The following is a 22136-nucleotide window of genomic DNA, read 5'->3' as shown; positions in this document are numbered from 1 at the left end:
GAAACAGAGAAAGTAGATATATATGTGTTATTTGGATTACAAACTTTGTGTATTTGTAATAGAACATCTCTTTCTATAATTATATTTCAGCTTTCTAGAGGAGCCTATTTTCTCTGATGTGATAAAGGAGACTATTCCCTTTGTTTTACAGAGTTGTATCTGGGTCCTTTGATCTTAGCTAAATGCTTTGCTTTAAAAGTTCGGGTAGAGGATATTACTCTTAATATGTTTTTCACAATTTTTTCACAGGAGGTCAGATTGGAATCCAAATAGGAAGCCAGTTCCCTGGGGGTCTTCTTCGAAAACAAAATGGTACATTTACTTATATTCTATATTTGCATTTATTTGCTACGTCCATACTGAATAAGAAAAATGCCTTTAAAAAAACCCTCCTTAGCATATTGCCAGCAGTGCCAGATGAAAAGAAATATGCATTGACATCTCTCTCTAAGAATAATAATATATTTACTAGACACCAGTTACTAAGTACACACATACATCACACAGTATAGTTATATTTGTGTAATCATAGCTAACTAAGAAAACAGATGTGTTTGTAGGGGCTGTATGCATATCTGCATGAATATGTACATATAAAAGTGATGTTTGGTTCTTTAAAAAAAAAAAAAAAAAGGAAGCGAGACCACTTTGGCCTGCTGTGAAATCAGTGGCTAATACTGGGAAATCAAGAGCAACTCATCCTTGCTGACTTTTGCCATGTATTGATTTGTGTCTGTCCTGTACAACCACCGTGTGGCCATTTTGAAGGGTTTACAGCCCCTTCATAGAAAAATATAAAACAGAGAAAAGATGATAATTAAGGTTTTTATTCCCTCCTTAGAGAAAGCATAATGAGAAGGCAACTATGTTTTTGTAGCAGCAAGAGGCTAATTTAGTACAGCCTAGCCCTTTGTATTGTTCTGTCTCTCTGAGGAATTCCAACATTCTAATGCAGCAGAGTTTTATAAAAGGGTCAAAGTTAACATGTTAAAAAAGCAGATCATCACAGCTGAAAGAAATTTCTTATGACTCAAGCATCCTGAGTTCAAATTTTAGTATGTACTTCTAACCTGTGTAAAATAAAACAGGTTTAACATTGTTTCCTTGAGTCTGGCATACTAACTGTCTAGTCCTTCCTGGGTCTATCTTACACGCAAATTTAGGTATTGTTATACTAGTTTTTAATTTCTTTCTTATTTTTTTCTAGCTTCTATCAGAATTTCAGCTAACTTGAACATCATTCCACCACTGCTGACAAATCTAGCAATAACACGTAAGTAAAGGAAAAAAGGTATTCAGTAAGCGTTCAGTTTTAGGGGGTATAGACAGAAGGCTTTCATATAAGTGGGGAAAGGTACTGATAAAGGAAGTCATGGGTACTTCAGAGGAGAAACATGGTGGTTAGAAATAATCTTAAACTGTTGTTTTAGCTGAAATTAAGGTGATTAGTTAAGCTTCAGCTGAACATAATTATAACCATTTGTAGGGGTATATGAATAACAGATATAAGATGAGTGATGAATGAATACACAGCTGTATGGTGGTTAGATAGAAATGGAGGTAGTCAGGCAGGCAAAAAACGTTTGACAAAAATGACAAAATGAAGTTTTGGACAAGTTTATTTTCCCCATGTGAAGGCTGAGGATTTTAAGTCATTCTTTAACAGCCAGTTTTAATTCACAGCTGCTAATCCTGCTCACAATGGCCGTGTGTGCAGCACATGGGGCAACTTCCACTTCAAGACCTTCGATGGAGACATATTTACCTTCCCTGGGCTCTGTAATTACGTTTTTTCCTCCCACTGCAACGCTCCCTATGAGGACTTCAACATCCAGATTAGGCGTGAAGTGGTGGCAAACATTCCAACAATCAACCACATCACCATGAAACTTGAAGGTGTAGTGGCAGAACTAACAAAGGATGCTGTCATGGTCAATGGCAACAGGTAAAGTCATTCATAACACTTAGTTGGTATCCACAGGTTTTGGTTTTTTACCAGTCCTGCCAAGTACTTTGGTGTGTTTAGGGAGAAGAAATGATGTGTTCTTCAATAGATCTGACAATTTTATTCACATAAATAATGAATAAAATGCTATTAATTCCTGCTACAGAAAATAAATCCTTCCATTAAAGATTGCCTCAAAAATAAAAATTGGATGAAATGTTCTGAGAAGCTGGATCCAAATTTAGATCCATATTTGATAATGTTGGACATTTTATTTTTAATTGCTTTTCTTTCCTGAAAATGCAATATTTTAGAATCCCTACAGATGGTGAATACCACAAGACTTTCCCTTCTTATCAAACACTTGGATCAGAATTTAAGTAGCATTCTTTCTGCCTTTTCCCAGAGTTCAACTGCCATACAGTCAATCTAGTATTACGATAGAGAAGAGCAGCATTTATGTGAAAGTTGGCAGCAAAATTGGTGTTGTGTTATTGTGGAATGAAAAAGACAGCATCCTGGTAAGAACTGCTCCTGGACCTGTCTACTGCTTCAGAGACCAGAGCTAATCTTTGATTAGGCCTCCCCCTGCTTGCTCAGTGGGTTGCTACTGCCTTCTTATCTCATACTGTTGAGCAATTCTTTCTTAGTAAAGATAGGCTTGTATCCAAGTAGTCCTAAAGATAATTACAAGGATTTATGCCTAGTGGATAGAAGGCATCTGCTTAAAACAGGATTAAAAATCATCTTCATTATATCATTGCCTAGTGATATTATTATAGGGCATAATTACCCCTTCGAGTATATTTTTTAGTAGAATTTCACTCTCCTATGCCTTCATTTTCTTCTGTGAATTTGATTTTCTTCCTGGAGAATGAATAGAAAGTGGCTGAGAACAGTATAGATAGTACAGTGAAATCTGAAGTTTGTGTCAATAGTATCAATAGCTTGGACTCTGCAATCAAATCTAAGATGACTCTTTATTCTATCCTTCCTGTTTTAATTAATTGTTAAATAAAATTCCACAGATCTGACAAGAAATACTAAGAAACAGCAGGTGCAAATGTTTTCTCTGGTCTTGAATATACTTTAGAATATTTATAACAACTTCTATCAAATTGCTATTCACCATTTTAGCTGGAATTGAATGAGAAATACGCCAATCAGACTTGTGGACTTTGTGGTGACTTCAACGGCTTTCCCATATACAATGAGTTTGTTTCAAACAGTAAGTGTTAAAAAAAAAAAAAATGGTTTATGGGATCTCCAACAGGCTCTGACATCATCAGCAGTCCTCTTTCTCATCCTGTCAAGTGGTTTACCCATAAGACATGATTTAATCTCCATTTAAAAGTGTGTAGTAAAAAGATCAGATTATATAAGTTATTACTTTGAGTGTAAATGTATTACTGGTGCTAACTACTGATTGCATATCTCTTGCATGCCACTGTTGTATACCATGCTGATAAAACTAACCAGGTAACTCCATAAAAATGAGTAGATTTTTACTAATAAGATAAATAAATATAGAAATACATTAAATAAAATAAAAGGCAATTATATTTTCCAGATAGTAAATTTCTTGTTTAATTTTTGTCTCAAGATCAGTATATCCACATTTCCCTACTGATTTGCATAATCTTTGTAAGATTTTATCTTTTTAACTATTCCCAGCTTGACTATTTTCCTAAACCTTGTCTTACAACAGTCTCCATTGTCCAAATTCCCATTTAGATATTTTTTTTTTCCTCTGCCCTGTATGGGTTCAATATAATCTGAAAAGAGTTTATTATTTTTCTGGGAAAAACCTTAGTGTGCATCTAGATGTAATAGCCTGAGAATTGTTTTCCAATGTTTACTTTTTCCAGGGAGCTGTACAAAGTAAACTGAGGCAGTGATGTAGTGCTTCCTTTGAAAGGATGATGATCACACTTAAAGCCTTAAGGGACCTAACTGTCTGGGGCAGTCTTGACCCAAATTCTTCAGAGAAAAAAAAAATAACAGGCAGTTGCTTTGAACAAAAACTTCTGATCTTCATTATTAAACTTCTTTTCTACAGATATTAAGATGACAGCCTTGCAATTTGGGAATATGCAGAAAATGGATGGGCCAACAGAGCACTGTGATGACTCCACTACTATCCCAACATATAACTGCTCTGATAATCTCGTAAGGATCTTTTGACTATCCTTTTATTTTCAAATTTATCTGTTCCCTTCTACAACTTCACATAGGTCAATAGGAAAAGCCTTCAGGCAACAACAACTTAGAGGGCTATAAAATTCTGTTACATAATAATTGCACAAAACAACAGTATCACCCCCACCCCCAACTTCTTTCTGTTTACTAAGACTTGCCTATGTTTTTTCCTCCAAAGGATAACATATGCGAGAAAACATTGACCAGCTCTGCATTTGCAGAGTGTAATGACCTAGTTGATGTTAAAGATTATATTAAGGCTTGCCAAGATGACTTGTGCAGCTCTGCAGAATCTGAAAACAGCTCATGCATCTGTGACACCTTTGCTGAGTATTCGCGGCAGTGTGCTCATGCTGGTGGGCAGCCCCTGGACTGGAGAACTTCAAAACTGTGCCGTGAGTATCACTGGAGACAACCTTACTTCATGCTCAGTAACTAACAAACAACAAACTCTCAAACAATGCTGAGAATGCAGGAGGAGTTACAGGCTGTTCAAGATTGAATTCTTTAGAAAATTCTGATCTATAAATTCCAGCATGAAGTCTTCAGCAAAAGAGCTAAGGATTTTAACGCAAACTGAATTAAACACTACCAAAACACTAACATGGATACTCTAATGAGAGTCAAAGTGTAATTTAATGAAGTGGTACATTGAAGGAAGCAAATATAGCAGAAAAAGAAGGAAAAATAAATAATTCTTGCTTACTTGCCTGTATTCCTGTTTCTTTCCCTCGTGGTGGCTATAGCATTTGTTGTTCTCCATTAACTGATTGAATCTTCACAGCTGTATGGATGGCTAATCACCTATTTATCTCCTCTTGCTTAATAGTGATGAGTTTGTATTGATTTAAACCTATGTTTGATTATGGTGGGTAGCTGTTGATAGTGTCACCAGCATTTTCTCCAAAACAAAAGCCCGTGAGGTGATATTTGTCCTTCTGACTGTATCTTCAAATGCAAATATACCAAAGCTTCAGGAATTTAAGTCTTACATTTCACCAGCAGTACAGGTATTCACAGGGAAGGGAGACTTCAGTAGAAACAGACCTTGATGACTTTCTGAGGTGATTACTTTGCTGTCCCCAGAAATTCAGTAGTTGAGCCAGTTTAGCACCACAGTCATGGAACGCACATCTCAGCTGTAAAATAGGGATCTAGGTGTTTAAATTTGCAAATTTTGAGAGCTAGTGGTCCGTTTGCATTTTGGTGTGGTTTTATATATCTAGCTGAAAAACTTAAAAGAATATAAATATTTGCATGTATAGTGAACTAGAAATATTTTTGACTGAAAAACAAATCTCTTCCTTGAAATTTCAGCCAAGACGTGTCCTTACAACATGCAGTACCAGGAATGCAACTCCCCCTGTGCTGATACATGCACGAATCCTGAACGATCTCTGTTTTGTGAAGAACACTGTATTGATGGCTGTTTCTGCCCTCCAGGCAAGTTCTTGAGTACTCACATCTCTGATCTCAAAGAACAAGAGTTTACCTGTAGGATGTGTGTAGGTTTCATTGGATTCAAGCCTCACAGAGTTGTGTTTTTCATAGCTGCAAGTGACAAGCATTTGTCATGTACCAGCTGAGCAAAGATGTCTGAATTAATTGCTAATACATGTGCAGTACTCAGAAAGGAGGAAAAAAGAACAGCAAACGGATCAATACCAATCTTGCAATCAGCCACCTGTGCTACAAGTCCCTCTTTCAGAGCAGGTGGAATTTAAGAATACAAAGGTTGAATCTTTCACTCAGCAAACTGACATAACCCTGCTGTCTTCATCATTGATGTGTCCACTCACAACTGCAGGTCTCTTGCTAAGAAAATATTTAAGATTTGTAACAAATAAAATGGTTTATAGGAAATGCCTCTTTAATTGATCAAGGTTTTGTCTTTTTTCTTTCTTTTCCTTTTTTTTTTTTTTTTTTAAATCTAGGGACTGTATTTGATGACATCAGCAATTCTGGCTGCATTCCCCAACAGGAGTGCTCCTGTACTTACAATGGCAAAACCTATGCTACAGGAACTTCTTTTTCAGAGCCATGCCAGACCTGGTAACCTTTGTTACTTTTCTAGCTCACTCTTTCCTCTCATATATTTAATGGGTTTAATAGTTTATTACATGCAATTGCATCAGTGGTAATTGGTTGTGTATTTAACTGACCATTACATTTCCAAAGCACCCCTAAAGAACATTATTTGTCTTATTTAGCAACAGCATGTAACTAGCTTTGCACTCTATCTCATGGTGATCAAAGCAAGGATTTACAATGTTTAGGTTTCTCACCAGTCAATTAAAATGCTTCCTCTTTGTTTATTTTGTTCAAACATTTGGAATTCTCCAAGGGGAATGAAGTTGTAGTCATTAATGTATTTGCAAATATTTATTTTCTCTGGAGAAAGCAAGGGATGACACAATACAACCTCGATTTCACAATTAATCCTTTACCTGTACTCTACCACATCAGCTTTGAAAATAGACACAGTCTGCATCAGGAGAAGATGTGGAGTTATATTTTCTTATTTATTAGTTTATGATACATTTGTATTACAAAAAAAAAAAATCCCAGAAAATAATTTAACTTGTCATTGTGCCTTATGTTACTTGAAGAAATCCACACAATTATTTATCCAAAACCTGTTTTGGAGAGTTCACCTGTCCAAAGAAGGAAATCAATTAGATAAGCAAGGAGTTAATGGCTATCAGACTCACTGATTTTAATGTGTTGCATCACAAGTTCACTGGGTTTTGGAAACTCTTAAACCTGTCAAACCACAGCTTGAAGGGAAAAGCTTCAAGCAAAGCAGCTGCACCTAACAGGACTGCATGTCCTCTTATTCTGGACCCCTGCTACTGATTTCACCTGACTTTATTCTTCCAGGACCTGTAATGGAGGCCAGTGGAGCTGCCAAGAAAAGTCATGCCCAGGAACTTGCTCTGTAGTGGGAGGTTCCCACATTTCCACATATGATAAGAAGAACTATGATCACCACGGAGACTGCACTTATGTCCTCTCTAAGGTGGGACTCAGAGGATACTTCTAGGTCATAAAGCCTTATAGATTTATAGAAAGAAAGCATGATCTCCATCAACACTTCTGAAACTGAGCTCAAACATTGAATTTCCTGCCACATAGCCACATGTTTGCTACACTGCTGTTTCAATGACATTCACCAGTTAATTATTAGGATGTCATGCAACCGTGTGTGGTGTTCACTGGAAAATTTCCAGTTCTGTGAGAGAGTAATTGAAGAGCACTGTCTTGTTTAAGAATTTGGTTAGTGTGCAACCTTCATTACAACTAATCCAGATTTCTTACTGGGTTGCATAATTTTTGCCATGTAACTCTATTATATGGTATTTGGCCAAATGGTACAACTATAAAAATCACCATAACTGTTCATAAATTATATATATATATGTTATAAAACAGACTTGTTTTTCATTTTTGTGGAGCTTAAATACAGAAAAACACTTCAAGTTAATTGAAGCATTTCATTTAGCTTTTAAACGTTTTTAAGCATTTAAAAACAACTCAAAAGAAGTAGAAAATTTGGAAAATAATTATAATTAAAATATTTAATGACAGACATGTGTAGTTGAAATGTTTTGATCTTCTAGGGGCTTTTTATGTTTGTTGTTTGCTTTCCTTTTCCCCCATGTGCATAGTTCAGTAAAAGGAAACAAAATGTTCTGTGTTACTGTTCACCTGAAACATGCTTTATCTGAATGTTTTGTCTAGCATTGATAGCAGCTACAGAAAGATAAGAGTTACAGTAGAACTGAATCAAACATTAGAAGTTGTCAGGAATACAACTACCAAATATGAATAAGGAGATCTTGAGATCCATATGGGTATAATCAATAAAATCCAGATTTTACATTTCTTGTTCCTAATAATTTAAACAGGGAAAAACTGAGTGTTCAGCCAAAGAAGCTCTAGAATTCACTAGAGTCTGTACCTTCTCCAGAAAGAAGAAATACTTTTTCAGAACTGAGAGAAAATTGCATAGGGAAAACTTCTGTAATTAGTTTTCTGTGAAATAACTTGAGTTTGTTTTCAGGACTGTAAAGATGACAAATTTACCATCCTGGCAGAACTACGCAAGTGTGGCCTTACCGACACCGAGACCTGCTTAAAGTCAGTGACCCTCAACATGAATAAAGGACAAACTGTAAGAATGCAAAATAAGCATGATAAAAATAGTGGGAGAAAAGAAAATAGGGCTTAATCAGTCAGGGAGCTGCATTTCCGTGTCAGGCTTTCAGCATATGTGATAAGTAGACAATATTTTTTAATCTTTTTTAATCAACGAAGTGGATTTTGTTATGAAAATCAGATCAGCCATAAATTTGGCTTTGTGGAATTTCATTAAGAAACACATTGTACTCACAAAACAGAAAAAAGCTTTTTTCTCTGCCAATTAGGTGGGGAAAACCATGAGCTTCAAGGTTAGTAATTATGATTACAACAGTTAGGGATGTAATTAATCACTAAGATGTGTTCAAAGTAAACAAGATCATGTAATCCCCTAATAAGCTGAGAAGGTCCCTTTAAAGCAATTATTTTCTGGCAGGGAAAATTAGTAAAGTGTACAAAGTAGAAATAAGGGGGAAGTGAAATCACAAAGATCTACCCTTTTTATTAAATATTGGTTTAATTAATATCACTGGAGTCCTCCTCATTTTTACTTTTTGGACTATAGTTATTCTTCACACATGGTTGGCAGCCCAGAAGGCCAGCCTTGGCTACATCCAAAGCAGTGTGGCCAGCAGAGTGAGGGAGGGGATTCTTCCCTTCTACTCTGCTCTGGGAAGACCTCCCTGGAGTGCTGCATCCAGCTCTGGGGTTCCCTGGATAAGAAGAACATGGACCTGTGGGGACAGGTCCATAAGAGGACACTGGAGCACCTCTCCTATCAGGGAACACTGAGAAAAGTTGGGGTTGTTCAGCCTGGAGAAGGGAAAGCTCTGGAGAGACTTCAGAGAAGCCTTTCAGTCCCTAAAATGGGCCTACAAGAAAGCTGGAGAGGGACATTTTACTAGGGCACAAAGTCATATGACACGGGGGAATGGCTTCACACTGAAAGAAAGCAGGTTTAGATTAGATATTGGGAAGAAATTTTTTACTATGAGGGTGGTGAGGCTCTGGAACAGGTTGCCCAGAGATGTTGTGGGTGCCCTATCCCTGGAAGTCTTCAAGGTCAGGCTGGATGGGGCCCTAAGCAACCTGGTCTAGTGAAAGATGTCCCTTCCCATGGCGGTGGGGGAGGTAAATGACTAAATGACCCTAAAAAGTCCCTCCCAAGCCAAACCATTCTATGATTCACAAAGCTGCCTTTTGTTCCTCTCCCTTATCAGATCGTCGAGGTCAAAGCTGATGGTGGTGTGTTTGTGAACTCCATCTACACCCAGCTGCCCATGTCAGCAGGTAGTTTTTTCTCTTATTGTGAATTACACAAGTGCTTTTGAAGTGGGATGTTTGGTGTCAGAGAAATGCAGGATAAGCACAGGCAAGGGTTGAAACGGTAGCAAACAGAATTTACAGTCTCCTGATTAGATTATTCTCAGATCTACTTCCTTCTCACTGCACAAAAGTGATGGCAGAAGACATCTCTTTACCTTTTACCTATTTTTTTGTTACTACCCCTGTGCTCGCACTTGCTCAGAAAGAAATTTTATTTCTGTTGTCAGTTTCAATAACTGAGGATTCCATGTGGTATCTCTGACCTCCAGATCTTTTTTTCCACTTCTGAATTTGCAAAAAATGCAATAGAAATTCACAAAGAACAGTATTGTGTTTTCAGCATTTGGCCTTGTTCAGAAAGTGACCATTTTCTTTCCCATGTGTAGCTAATGTCACCATGTTCAGACCTTCCTCATTCTTCATGATCATGGACACAAGCTTTGGCATCCAGGTTGAAATGCAGTTCACACCCATGATGCAAGTGTTTGTGCGTCTGGATGCTTCTTTCAAAAACCAGACTTGTGGTGAGTGAATTAAATAGAAGGACACCTTGATCAATATCTTTTTTGTAGTCAGAGCAGTATAAACTTTTCACTGCTTTTCAACAGGTCTCTGTGGAAATTTCAATAACATCCAAACTGATGACTTCAAGGTCATCAGTGGAATAATTGAAGGAACAGCATCAGCATTTGCTAATACATGGAAAACTCAGGCTTCATGTCCTAATATCCAGCAGAGTTTTGAGAGTCCTTGTGCACTCAGCATCGATAATGGTGAGCACTTCTTAGAATTTCTTCTGTTTTTTTTTTGTTCTTTTTGCTTATCTCTAAGGAAAACACATCTGTTGTAAAGCAACGATAAAAAAAATACATATTTGGTAAAAACATACATCTGAAATGAGAAACCTACTCAAAATAATAGCACTGAAGATAAGTAACAATATAAAAAAACAGTGACAGAAGCATAAGCGATGCAAACTGGAAAGCCACTGAAAATAGAGTAGATGTCCAAGACGACAACTTGGTGCCAGAGAAGTGGATTACAGGAGAATCTTTGAAAACCTTTAATTCATCCCCTTCAGCAAGTCATCTTCTTTGGTTTTAGGAACCTTCACCCACAAGCTGAGTGGAAAGAAAAAAAAAAAAGGAGAGGAGATTTAATAGAATGTCAGAACTGTCTGCATATGCCAGGGCAGCATGGGTTTGTGACTAATGAAGTACAAAGAGTAATGTGCATTTTTACTCTTTCTTCTTTTCACAGAAAAATACGCTCAGCATTGGTGTGGACTACTCACTAACAGCACTGGACCTTTTTCTGCTTGTCACTATGCAGTCCTTCCCGATGTTTACTACCAGGTACTTTGTCAGTCTGCTTTGCCCTTTGGAAACAATAGAAACAGGAGCTGTTCCAGCCATGTCTTATGCAATGTCTGTGTTCCCACTGCTGTACTGCAGCAGTTCCTTCTTTCAACATGTGTTTCTCTTTGTATTGTAACATTACTTTGTTACGATTGTCAGTCTTGGCTTCAAGATCCTGACTTGTTTGCCGATGAAAAGGCAGCTATTTACTCCCGGATGGTTTTAAACATAAGGCAGATACTGTATTTAAAGGCATGTCAAATGCTTGTTTGAGTATCAGTCAATTGTCGTCTTATCAGCCTGGCATCTCATTAATCACCACTTGAAACAGAAAGCCCATTACCTTATTACCATCACTCTGCTACCAATGTGTTGCAAATCACTCTTCTCACTAGGAGTCACCCAGGTATGGACACTGGTGAAATGATGTGTGGACTGCACATTGTGAATAGAGCTTTGGATGCTATTGTGCAGCATATCCACTAATAAGGCTCAGAGGACCAAGAAGCTGAAAAATGCATAACAGACTTTAAGACAACTGTTTCCTAATTATAACTGCAGTAATTGACTGAATATTCATTACCTGCATTTTCCCCTGTCAGGAACCTTATACAAAGACCAGACTGTTACTGTTTTCTACGAGTGAGCATATCTGAAGAAGGATTAAGACTGGAAAGATAAAGTTCACTATTTTTTTTTTTAAACTGACAATATTACCAGTGATGAGACCTTATTTTTCTCTCCATTCCTAGAACTGCAGGTTTGACACATGTAACTGTGAAAATAGTGAGGACTGTCTGTGCGCAGCCCTGTCTGCCTATGTGAGAGCTTGTGCTGAAAAAGGAATCCAACTGCAGGGGTGGAGGGCTGATGTTTGCTGTAAGTACTCTCCACTATCCCATTTCCTAAGAACACACATCGATAAAAATTGCTGATCAGAGATTATTTTCTACTCATTTCTAGACAAATCAGTAAGTGATGAGGAAGGGATTTTGTTAAGTGCACTCCTGGAAGTAATTGTTGACCCCTCAATCCATTGCTGGCAAGAGTGAATATGAATAGATGGGAGACGTGGCTTGATTAGGAAAGGGACTGTTGTTATCTAAGTGCCTCCACCTGTTTCTGTGCAACTTAGAGTTTCACTACAGCTTCACAAGTACCGCAGGTTATTGCAGAGATAATGTGTTACATTAGAATAAGAGTACTAGTAATACCAACCAGGACACTTGCTAATTAAACGTCTTTGAAGTTGCACACTGGGTTCTGCTCACCCAGTATGTCTGTTTTCAGCATACCAGAGACATCTCATTCCTCAAGAAGTTTAGACATCTTGGCAATGAATGGCAGCACCAAATGGAGAGTTCTTTCTGAACTTCCATTTGAAAAAAATATTTTCTTCTCTGCATGCATCATCTACTCCACATATACAGTATATTTTCAGATCAAACTCTGAAATTATTCACAAATACATTTACATGAAAGATGCAACATAAGCAGAGGTGTACAGTATTGTTTACATGTTATTTCCACTGCCTACGATTTTTTCTTTTTTCACATGAGAATTTACCATCTGGAATTAACAATCTATTTAATTTTCCTCTCTCAAGCAAAATACACCACCTCGTGTCCCAAATCCCTGAGCTACAGCTATACCATCTCTTCTTGTCAACCCACCTGCCGCTCTCTGAGTGAGCCTGATGTCACATGCAGCATCAAGTTTGTCCCAGTTGATGGTTGCACCTGTGTAAATGGAACCTACATGGATGAGAGTGGCAAATGTGTACCTGCCAATGAATGCCCCTGCTACTACAGAGGATCTCCTATACCATTTGGAGAAGTGATCCATGAAAATGGGCGTGTATGGTAGGTGAATATTTTTTAAAACATTTAAACAATGTGAATTTTCTCATTAAAGTCTGGTATGTGTAAAATGGTTCCACCGTGATTCTTAAAAGAATGTTTTCTCTTCAATTTCTTCAACTTTAGGTTAACTTTATTTTCAACTTTTACAAATGGTACATATTCCCCTGAGCTGCAGGATGGGGACAAGGAGCAGAATGAAGCCACTACAATGAAAAGTGATGACCTGCTACACCATATAAATACATACAATTCTAAGGGGCCAGATGGGGTCCACCCAAGGGCACTGAGGGAGCTGGTGGAATTGTTCACGGAAGCACTTTCAATCACTTGTCAGCAGTCTAGCTAACCATGGGGGTCCCAGTTAACTGGAGGTCAGCAAATGAGATGCTCATCTACAATAAAAGTTTGGAGAGAGGATCTGGGGAGCTACAGGCCTGTCAGCCTGATCCTGGTGCCAGAGGACAAGGAACAGATTGTCTTGAGTGTGATCACAGAGTACATACAGAACAAATCAGGCCCAGCCAGCATGGGTTTGGGAAAGGCAGCCACTGCTTGACCAACCTGATCTCCTTTTATGACAAGGTGACCTGCGTAGTGGAGGGAAAGGCTGTGGTTGCTGTCTGCTTGGATTTCTGTAAAGCCTTTGACATTAGGGAAGTGATTGTCCCCCTGTACATGGTCCTGGTGAGGCTGCACCTTGAATCCTATGTTCAGTTTTGAGCCTCTCACTACAAGAAAGGCATTTTGGTGTATGTTCAGAGCAATGCAGCAAAGCTGGTCTGGAGCACAGGTGTTTTGAGGAGCAGCTGAGGGAGATGAAGTTGTTTAACCTGGAGAAAAGAAGGTTCAGTGAAGACACAATCTCTAAAACTGCCTAAAAGGAGGTTGTGGTGAGACATAACTCCTGTGGTGGTTGTGGGTCAGACTCTTCTCCCAAGTACCAAGTGACAGGATGGGAGGAAATGGCCTCAAGTTGACCTGGGGATGTTTTGATTGGATGTTTAGAAAAATTTCTGTACTGAAATGATTGTCAAGCACTAGAACATATGGTCCAGGGAAGTGGCTGAGTCACTATCCCTGCAAGTATTTAAAAGCCATGTAGATGTGGCATTTAGGGACATGGTTTCGTGGTGGACTTGGCAGTGCTGGGTTAATGGTGGGATTCGAGGATCCTAAGGTTCTTTTCCAACCTAAAGGTTTCTATGATTCTTCCTATTTCTAGATTGATAGAGCAATTGTACATCAGTGCATTTTTTATTTAATTCCATAATCTTTCAAGTATAAAATTACAACAACACCAGCGAGAAGAGATCTTATGTGAATGTAAGTAACAAACAGTGACATATAGGCATTACAACCTATGAATTTTCCTGCTAAGCAACAATGAATATGATATGAAAGCAGCACATGTAGTGGTATTGAAAGAATTTCTTTCCTGAGACTGCAAAACGGGTTTTTGGAATTCCTTTGAAAATTCTGAAACTTAACAAGGGATAAGTAGCTCTCAGTCTCAATATTTGGTTTGAGAGGAGAGAAAAAAATAGACTGCTTTTCCCTCTCTCACAGCACTTGTGTCCAGGGAAGACTGAATTGTATTGGAGCACCAAATCCAACTCCAGGTAAAAATAATCTTCCACTTACTTTTTTCTCTTTACCAGGTCTTGCACAGAATAGTTCATAGAATTGATTCTTCTTAATGGATTTTTAATAGAAGAATTTCTCACTTACTGCTAGAGTTATCATAAAAGGCAGGAGTGAACTATATTAATCATAAAACCTCTTTTTACATAAAGACTTTGTTTTTTCTGAAATATTTTGTGGAGGATATTTTTGGGAATCCAGTGCTCTGAAGTGAATCTAATCAGCAGATTGAATAGGGACAACAATCTCTACTAACTGAAATAGGGAATTCCAAAGAACTTACAGATGGTTTAAATGGCTACAGCTGTGGAATAAACCCTGTGCCACTTCTTTCCTTCCTCTAGTCTGTGAATCTCCCATGGTCTACTTTGACTGTAAAAACAACACAGCAGGAACAACTGGAGCAGAATGTCAAAAAAGCTGCCAGACTCTGGATATGCAGTGTGTAAGTATGTCATAGCCCAATGAAATGGTGCTTCCAGGTTTTGTCTGTGCTCTTCCTGCTCAAGTAATTATCAGATCTACTCCAAATCTACAATGCAGATACATTATTCTTAGCAAAAGCCCTAAAATTATGCTATGAATCATTAACAATGGAACCCTTGGATCAAAATATAATAAGCAATATGCAAATTAATTCTTAAGATTAGTGTCCACCTTTCTTCAGCTCCTGCAGGTAACAGTAACTAGTAGTGAAAAATCTAGGGCTCTACACTTATTTGCCTTCTGTAGCAAAGGCTAAAAATTGGCTAGGAGAAATGATTCTTTCTCATAACATGCTGCAGTTATGAACTTCTTGCACATCATATTATATTACTCCACTTAAGTTCTTGGTAGCCACATGCTATTTCATGAGTAAGTATGAGATATGACATAGATTTCAATATAACGCAGCCAAACTGAAAAAAATATTACTTTTCTTTCTTTTAAAAGTCCATTAAATCACAAATCACACACTACAAAGTGCAAGATCAAATGTGTTTCAAATTTCATAGGCTCCAGCAGACCAATCAGGACTGGTATACAAATAACTTTTTTCTTTAACAGATTTATATTCTATTAAATCTATGGCTAATAACTTCTTTTTCATTCCATTATCCTTTAATTACTTCATAGTTCTCTCATATTTAAGCGGGTCAGCAATAAGACCATATAAGGCACCTTTTATGATAATTTAATCTTCCTTTTTCCAATGTGATAATTTCACTCTAAAATTATGTTTTTCTGTTATCTTTTCCAGTATAGCTCACAATGTGCATCTGGCTGTGTGTGCCCAGATGGGCTTGTGTTAGATGGGAATGGTGGCTGTATTCCTGAAGAGAAATGTCCATGTGTTCACAATGAAGCCATGTATCAGCCTGGGGAAAAGATCAACTTTGACTGTAACACCTGGTAAGTATATCTGCAGAAGTAGCATTCCTGGTTCCATAATTTGCCTTTCTAAAGACCTTATAGAGTACAAGAGCAAGGAAGGATTTGGATTGCAAATTTAATCAGATGATGGTGTTTAGATCTTCTACTTTTGGATTATGCAGTATGAGAAGGTTGCCTTCTGATATCTGTCACATCACCAAAGCACAGAATGAAAGGAAACCTTTAGGACTATATGATTCATTAAGTATCTTGTTTTGCAGTTTAGGTATTTAGGTAGCAGAACAGAACTTTTCTTTAAATATTAAAATGAAAACTGTAAAAGAATATTTTATTTCCAGAATCAATATAGCATTTGGCAGGGATGGGTTGCCCAACAAATACTGATTGATCAGATATGTCTACACAAAAGAGTGAGTTGCTTTATTATTGATTTTTTTTTTTTTATAGTGTATGCAAGAATAGGAAGTGGGAATGTACCAAAAACCAATGTCTGGGCACTTGTGCTGTTTATGGAGATGGTCATTACAATACCTTTGATGACAAAAGGTTCAGCTTCAATGGAAACTGTGAATACACACTAGTCCAGGTACTGATAGTTAGCAGTTGCAAATGAGAGGTAATCTTGATCATATCTGTAAAAATAACATATTTTTAAATGTGATTCTCTACTCAGGACCACTGTGGGAGAAGTGGCACAGTCAATGGGACCTTCAGGGTTGTCACTGAAAATATTCCCTGTGGCAACACTGGGACAACTTGCTCAAAATCTATCAAAGTTTTCTTAGAGGTAAGAAGGTTTTGCATATAGACCAGTTTTGTTTTGTGCCTGCTAAGGCTTAGGAGAAGCCTAGATTTCTATTGCTACAAAGAATTTAGAAAATATTTTAAAAAGCAATCCAACTATTAAATTAGGTTTACATCAGATTCAAGTGAAATATTTGGTAGACCTTCCTACATTTCTACGTTTTCCACTTCTCACACTATGTTACATCATCCTTGGGAAAAGTAAAGGTCTAGAGGCAGAAATTTAGTCTATTGTGCCAGAAGATTCTTTTATTGTATGCAGTGTAGTTCCTCCATGACAGTCAAAATACACTTTTTTGACCTACACCATTTAAAATGTCTGTTACCACATTTCCAGGAAACTGAGATTTGAGCTATATTACTTTGATTTTTTTGCATTTTGATTATTTGCTTTCATGATATAAACTAGTAATAGTACTCTTAAAAGCAGAAAAACACATTTGAGAGCACAGCTGAAGCTACTGAGCTCATTTTCCCTTACCTTTCCCTCGTGTTTCAGAGCTATGAACTGATCCTTGGTGAAGAGCGTGTCAGTGTTGTGAAGAGAGGACAGAATGATGAGGTGCCATACACAGTCCGCTATATGGGAATGTACTTGGTAATTGAGACCAAAAGTGGGCTGATCCTCATGTGGGACAAGAAAACCAGCATCTTCATCAAGCTCAGCCCTGGTTTCAAGGTGCGGATCTAGCGGTTCAATGGCAATTTACTGTCCAGGTTTGAGGGTATGAATCTTGTTGCGACCCTGTCAGGATCCCAAATAGTGATGTCTCTAGCATTTCTGCAGTTCATCCCATGGTGTTTTCCATTCCTCTGGTACCTCAGGAAGCTATGTCATCATCCTGCTGCCGTTCTGAGCTTGGAAGGCAGCTTCCAGTGCCTATTTGGCCTGACAGAACTTGAGTTGGCAAAACACTCTTTTGGACTTGACTTAGTTGAAATTAAAAACTAAACCTTGTTAAAGGTTATCAGACTTATTAAAATTACATAACTACATGTGTATAAATCAACTGAATAGGCTTGATCTTGAAAAAAATCCATTGTTTCCAGTCCTCATTGACACAAAAATTATCACACTTCAAAAACAAGGAAGTGTATTATGAGTGAATATTACAAGTGAAAGCAAGTATTTGTCAAGCATACAACTATACAGATGATAAGGAAAATTCATTCCAATTTTTATACTCCTTCTCTTAGTTTATGACATATAAGCACTAAAAACTGTAGTAAATACAGAATTTGCTATCTTATTGCATACCACGATGACATTTAAATTAGGTACTAAAACTAAGCGTAATTTAGAACTAGCTGTAACAGGTTCTTTCAGTATTATAAGTTCTTTTCCTGCCTCACTCACTGGAATTTTATAAAAATGGTAGTAATATGAAAACTATGCACCTTAGTTTCATAGAGAAAACATGTATTGCAGCCTCTCACTGTTGTACAGATCCTTACATTCAGAATGAGGGATATTTCTGGAAGGAAAATGTAATTTCTTCATATACCATATAAAACAAGGCTTAAATGAAAAGCCTAATCAGCTGTGAGTCCTCATTTCCTTGTTAAAAATATACCTCAAACATAGAAGGTTACAGCAAAAAATATGGTTTTACTGTTCATATTTATAAGAAAAATGTTAAGAACAGTATCCTTCTAGCCTTAGTGGTCATATTCTGTTCCTCTACTCTAGAGTATGAAGATGTTCAGGACTGATAGAATGGAATGCCACCATTCTAAGAGCTGAATTTCAAGTATTCTTTCAGTCTCAGATTTTGTTTCAAGTTTTCTCACATCCATTATTCTTTTATTTGCATCCTTTTGCAGGGCCAGGTCTGTGGTCTCTGTGGAAATTATGATGGCAACAGCGTTAATGACTTTACTACAAGGAGTCAATCTGTAGTAGAGAATGTCCTAGAGTTTGGAAACAGCTGGAAAGTATCCTCTACATGCCCTGATGCTTTCAGTGTCAAGGACCCATGTTCTACCAACCCTTATCGGAAGTCCTGGTCAGAGAAGCAGTGTAGCATCATCAACAGCAATGTATTTGCTGCCTGTCACTCTCAGGTATTACCAGGGCAGAAATTTACTGTGTGAAAACTAAATCTGTGGGTTGTTAAAGGTGCTATTCTCATAGGTTTTAACATACACGCCTTGTTTATTAACATGTTTCACTTCAAATTGTGCCTGGAAAACTCCAGTCTGAATCGCCCTCAATGGGACAGATTTATAGTCCCTACTTGTAAGAAATAAAAAGACATTTTCAAAAGAATAATAATTTCATAATTTCTATGTATTTCCTTGCAGTTTGACTTGAATAAAAATTCTCATATACCAGGTAGAGAAGACAAGCTCAATGAAATAATAACACAGGAATGAAGTATCAGCATAGCCTTTACCTGACACTAAGTACATAACAAATGTCATCAGGTAACTGTGCAGTTCCCTAATATTTTTTTTTTTTAATTAAGCTAATCTTACACCAGGATACAAGTCTGGGTTTCTAAAAATCTGGCAATACATGATTTGTATGTATCATTTGGCATCACCTCAGGTATCTTACAGTGTCTTACAAAAGAAAAATAAATTACCAATGTAGGCCTTTCTTCTGGGATACTACAACTGTAAGGAAACTACTGTAGCAAAGGTAAGAAATCATTTAGAAGGCAGGATGCATAGTATTATATTTCTGTTTAATAACAGGTTGAACCAGCAAAATATTACCAAGCATGCGTGACAGATGCTTGTGCCTGTGACACTGGAGGAGACTGTGATTGCTTTTGTACAGCAGTAGCTGCCTATGCTCAAGCATGTAGTGAAGTTGGTGTATGTGTAGCCTGGAGAAGCCCAACAATTTGTCGTAAGTTTTATGTCATAAACTCTTCTGAAAGTGCAGCTAAGTGTACGGTATCTTACATATATGCATTAACATCTCACTGTGTCGATTTTTCATGCTTAAGCTATTTGCTCTTTTTTATTTTCCCTGAACATGTTCAATTTTCTGTTTCTCCTCAGCACTGTTCTGTGATTACTACAATCAGCAAGGAGAGTGTGAATGGCACTATAAGCCTTGTGGTGCTTCCTGTATGAAGACCTGTAAGAACCCAAGTGGAAAATGCCTCAATGACCTGCCAGGTTTAGAAGGTAAAAATAGCTGCAGGTACCTCCTAGTGGGTACATATTACATTTTAAATCGTCTTTAATGAAGTGTATTTCCTCCATCAGCTGCATTTGCACAGTTCTGTTTTTTTCTAATATCATTACATCCACATGAATGGAGGCAGAGTATAGAAACTGGAGTAAGAAAATCTCTAGGACTAAGTTCTTATGAATAGGCTCTGCTGATGCTACTAACTTTTCATTACTTCCTAGGGCTATTGTAAAACCTAAAGCAAAAACATTTTGACTATTAAAAACAAGACCTGTAAATGCATTTGGTGCAAATAAGGCCTTTGCTGACTGTATCTCATTCCTACCTTTTCCGCCTTCAGGCTGCTACCCTAACTGCCCACCAGATAAGCCATATTTTCATGAGGATCAGATGAAGTGTGTTAGTCTCTGTGACTGTTATGATGATGAAGATGGAAAGATATATAAACGGGATGAATGTAATATATGGTAAGACTTAACATACAAGCTTCAAAATATACTAGGAAAAAAGATCAAAACTACAGGGGGGAGTTTTATGGTCCTGTTATGTATAGGATCAGTTCAAGATACCTGGGAAAAAAAATGCCTTAGTATCTAATGCCAGTTTTCCTACTACATTAATAAGAAGATTTTATGTGATTTTATGTTCTATTGAATGTGTTCCTGATTATATTATAAATCCTCAGCATAAAGATACATCAAGAACAAGAAGTCCTTTGTGACTAGGCTATCTCTATTTCACATTCCTGTGTCAGGAAAAATGTTGTGCCATGAGTAAAGATATTTATTAGTGGCCTGCTTCCAAGGATTTTATTACATACTTGCATCATTTGAGCATTTAGACTCAGCCTTTTAGACTTCTATTTAGTATATAAATATTGCAAATGCAAGAAAAGTGATACAAAGGAAAAAAGGAAAGTCTTCCTATAGAGTTCTACTTGTAACTTTGCATAATATTTAACTTCACTTCTATTTATAAGTCTGGGTTTAATATAAAGGAAGATTTTAGAAAATAATGGCCAAAAAGGAGCCCAGACTAACAGAACGCTCAAGGAATAAACACAAAGTGCCTTGCCTTTTGATGCCAGTATCTGTCAGAAAGATGACTAATAAAATTAAATCACAATCACAAAATGTATGGGGTTTTATGCTTTCTGTTTCAGTGAGTGCACATCAGAAGGTTTACAGTGCAAGTTTGATGATAAAGGTAAGACAGCAAAGAAAAATTATTTAGCACAAGAAATACTGGATACTATCTTTTCATAGGTGCCTGAACTGACAATAAACTTCTGAATTACAGCCTGCAACTGCATTTATGAAGGGAATATCTATAAATATGGTGAACTCATCTACAACACCACAGATGGAACTGGATGGTGCATCAGTGCAACATGCGATGTCAATGGAACAATAAGCAGAGACATCTTTAAATGTGGCATTTTTACAACAACCCCATTTACATTTTCCACAAGTCAGCCCACAACTACTGCTTCAGGTATGCATAAATAATCTATAAATAACTCTAAAATCTCTGCAAGTGACTAAAAATTACCTGAAAGTTAGGACCACTTTATCAGCTAATGGTATATAATTTTACTTGAAACTGTTGACTTCTACTGGAGCCACGAACTCACCTGGCAGCTTTAGCTGAAAAAGCAGACCATAGTTAAGGATGTAGAAATGAATACAGCCATTTCTTACAAACTCAGTCTCCTCTGTTTCACCATGGTGTTCCCAGGGGAAAAACTAATAGACTTTATTAATCATTGCATCCTGGAGAATCTTCTCATTTCCTTGCAAAAGAACCCAGCAGTTCTAGACCAGCTTCTGAAAGCATGAAATACAGTTGCTGCCATTTCTTAAATTACTGAGCATGTAAGCATAAACTGAAGATAAGACATTTAGTTTGAGGGAATGTTTAAACTATTTATAACCATTCTTTGGAACCTTTCCTAATTGTGTATAATACCCAAATCAACAGTTTCTTCTACTCCTGGAGTACACTGCTATATTATTCCTGCAGTTAATTAATTACAGTGACCAAATTCTGAGTAATTGTGAGAAATATATCCACAAAAAATTATACTACAGCAAGAACTAAATATTCAAATTCAAGTCTTCTATTAAGTAACATTCATATTGAGAAAGTATTATCTATTCCACATGGTTATCTTCATAATGCCAGAAATATGAAGTTTTATTAAAATACACAGAAAATACCTATTTGATTATATATTTAATGTATAGTATATGTGTATTCTCAATTATAATGAACTACATATAAAATACATGTATGTATAGTATATATTTTGTATTTACAAATATGTTACATGTAGTAA

General features: G+C 37.1%; 1 protein-coding gene across 1 annotated transcript in view; it reads left to right on the top strand.

Moving 5' to 3' along the window:
• MUC5AC (mucin 5AC, oligomeric mucus/gel-forming) overlaps positions 1 to 22136 on the top strand; it is a 65811-nt gene that overhangs the window by 27463 nt on the left and 16212 nt on the right. Inside the window, exons 2-30 of the mRNA XM_062495354.1 lie at positions 250 to 312; positions 1208 to 1273; positions 1684 to 1945; positions 2352 to 2466; positions 3083 to 3173; positions 4005 to 4114; positions 4323 to 4539; positions 5462 to 5587; positions 6079 to 6196; positions 7025 to 7163; positions 8208 to 8318; positions 9505 to 9574; positions 9997 to 10134; positions 10219 to 10383; positions 10871 to 10965; positions 11721 to 11847; positions 12576 to 12831; positions 14398 to 14450; positions 14817 to 14917; positions 15713 to 15864; positions 16294 to 16432; positions 16520 to 16633; positions 17150 to 17329; positions 18475 to 18714; positions 19351 to 19507; positions 19663 to 19791; positions 20139 to 20265; positions 20961 to 21004; positions 21098 to 21292. Coding sequence (XP_062351338.1) covers positions 250 to 312; positions 1208 to 1273; positions 1684 to 1945; positions 2352 to 2466; positions 3083 to 3173; positions 4005 to 4114; positions 4323 to 4539; positions 5462 to 5587; positions 6079 to 6196; positions 7025 to 7163; positions 8208 to 8318; positions 9505 to 9574; positions 9997 to 10134; positions 10219 to 10383; positions 10871 to 10965; positions 11721 to 11847; positions 12576 to 12831; positions 14398 to 14450; positions 14817 to 14917; positions 15713 to 15864; positions 16294 to 16432; positions 16520 to 16633; positions 17150 to 17329; positions 18475 to 18714; positions 19351 to 19507; positions 19663 to 19791; positions 20139 to 20265; positions 20961 to 21004; positions 21098 to 21292 — 3900 coding nt within the window. The remainder of the gene's footprint in view (positions 1 to 249; positions 313 to 1207; positions 1274 to 1683; positions 1946 to 2351; positions 2467 to 3082; positions 3174 to 4004; positions 4115 to 4322; positions 4540 to 5461; positions 5588 to 6078; positions 6197 to 7024; positions 7164 to 8207; positions 8319 to 9504; positions 9575 to 9996; positions 10135 to 10218; positions 10384 to 10870; positions 10966 to 11720; positions 11848 to 12575; positions 12832 to 14397; positions 14451 to 14816; positions 14918 to 15712; positions 15865 to 16293; positions 16433 to 16519; positions 16634 to 17149; positions 17330 to 18474; positions 18715 to 19350; positions 19508 to 19662; positions 19792 to 20138; positions 20266 to 20960; positions 21005 to 21097; positions 21293 to 22136) is intronic.

The sequence above is a fragment of the Cinclus cinclus genome, chromosome 6 (assembly GCF_963662255.1).
Source record: "Cinclus cinclus chromosome 6, bCinCin1.1, whole genome shotgun sequence".
NCBI lineage: Eukaryota > Metazoa > Chordata > Aves > Passeriformes > Cinclidae > Cinclus > Cinclus cinclus.
Note: the sequence above shows the minus strand (reverse complement) of the source record. Positions and strands in the feature narration are given on the sequence as shown.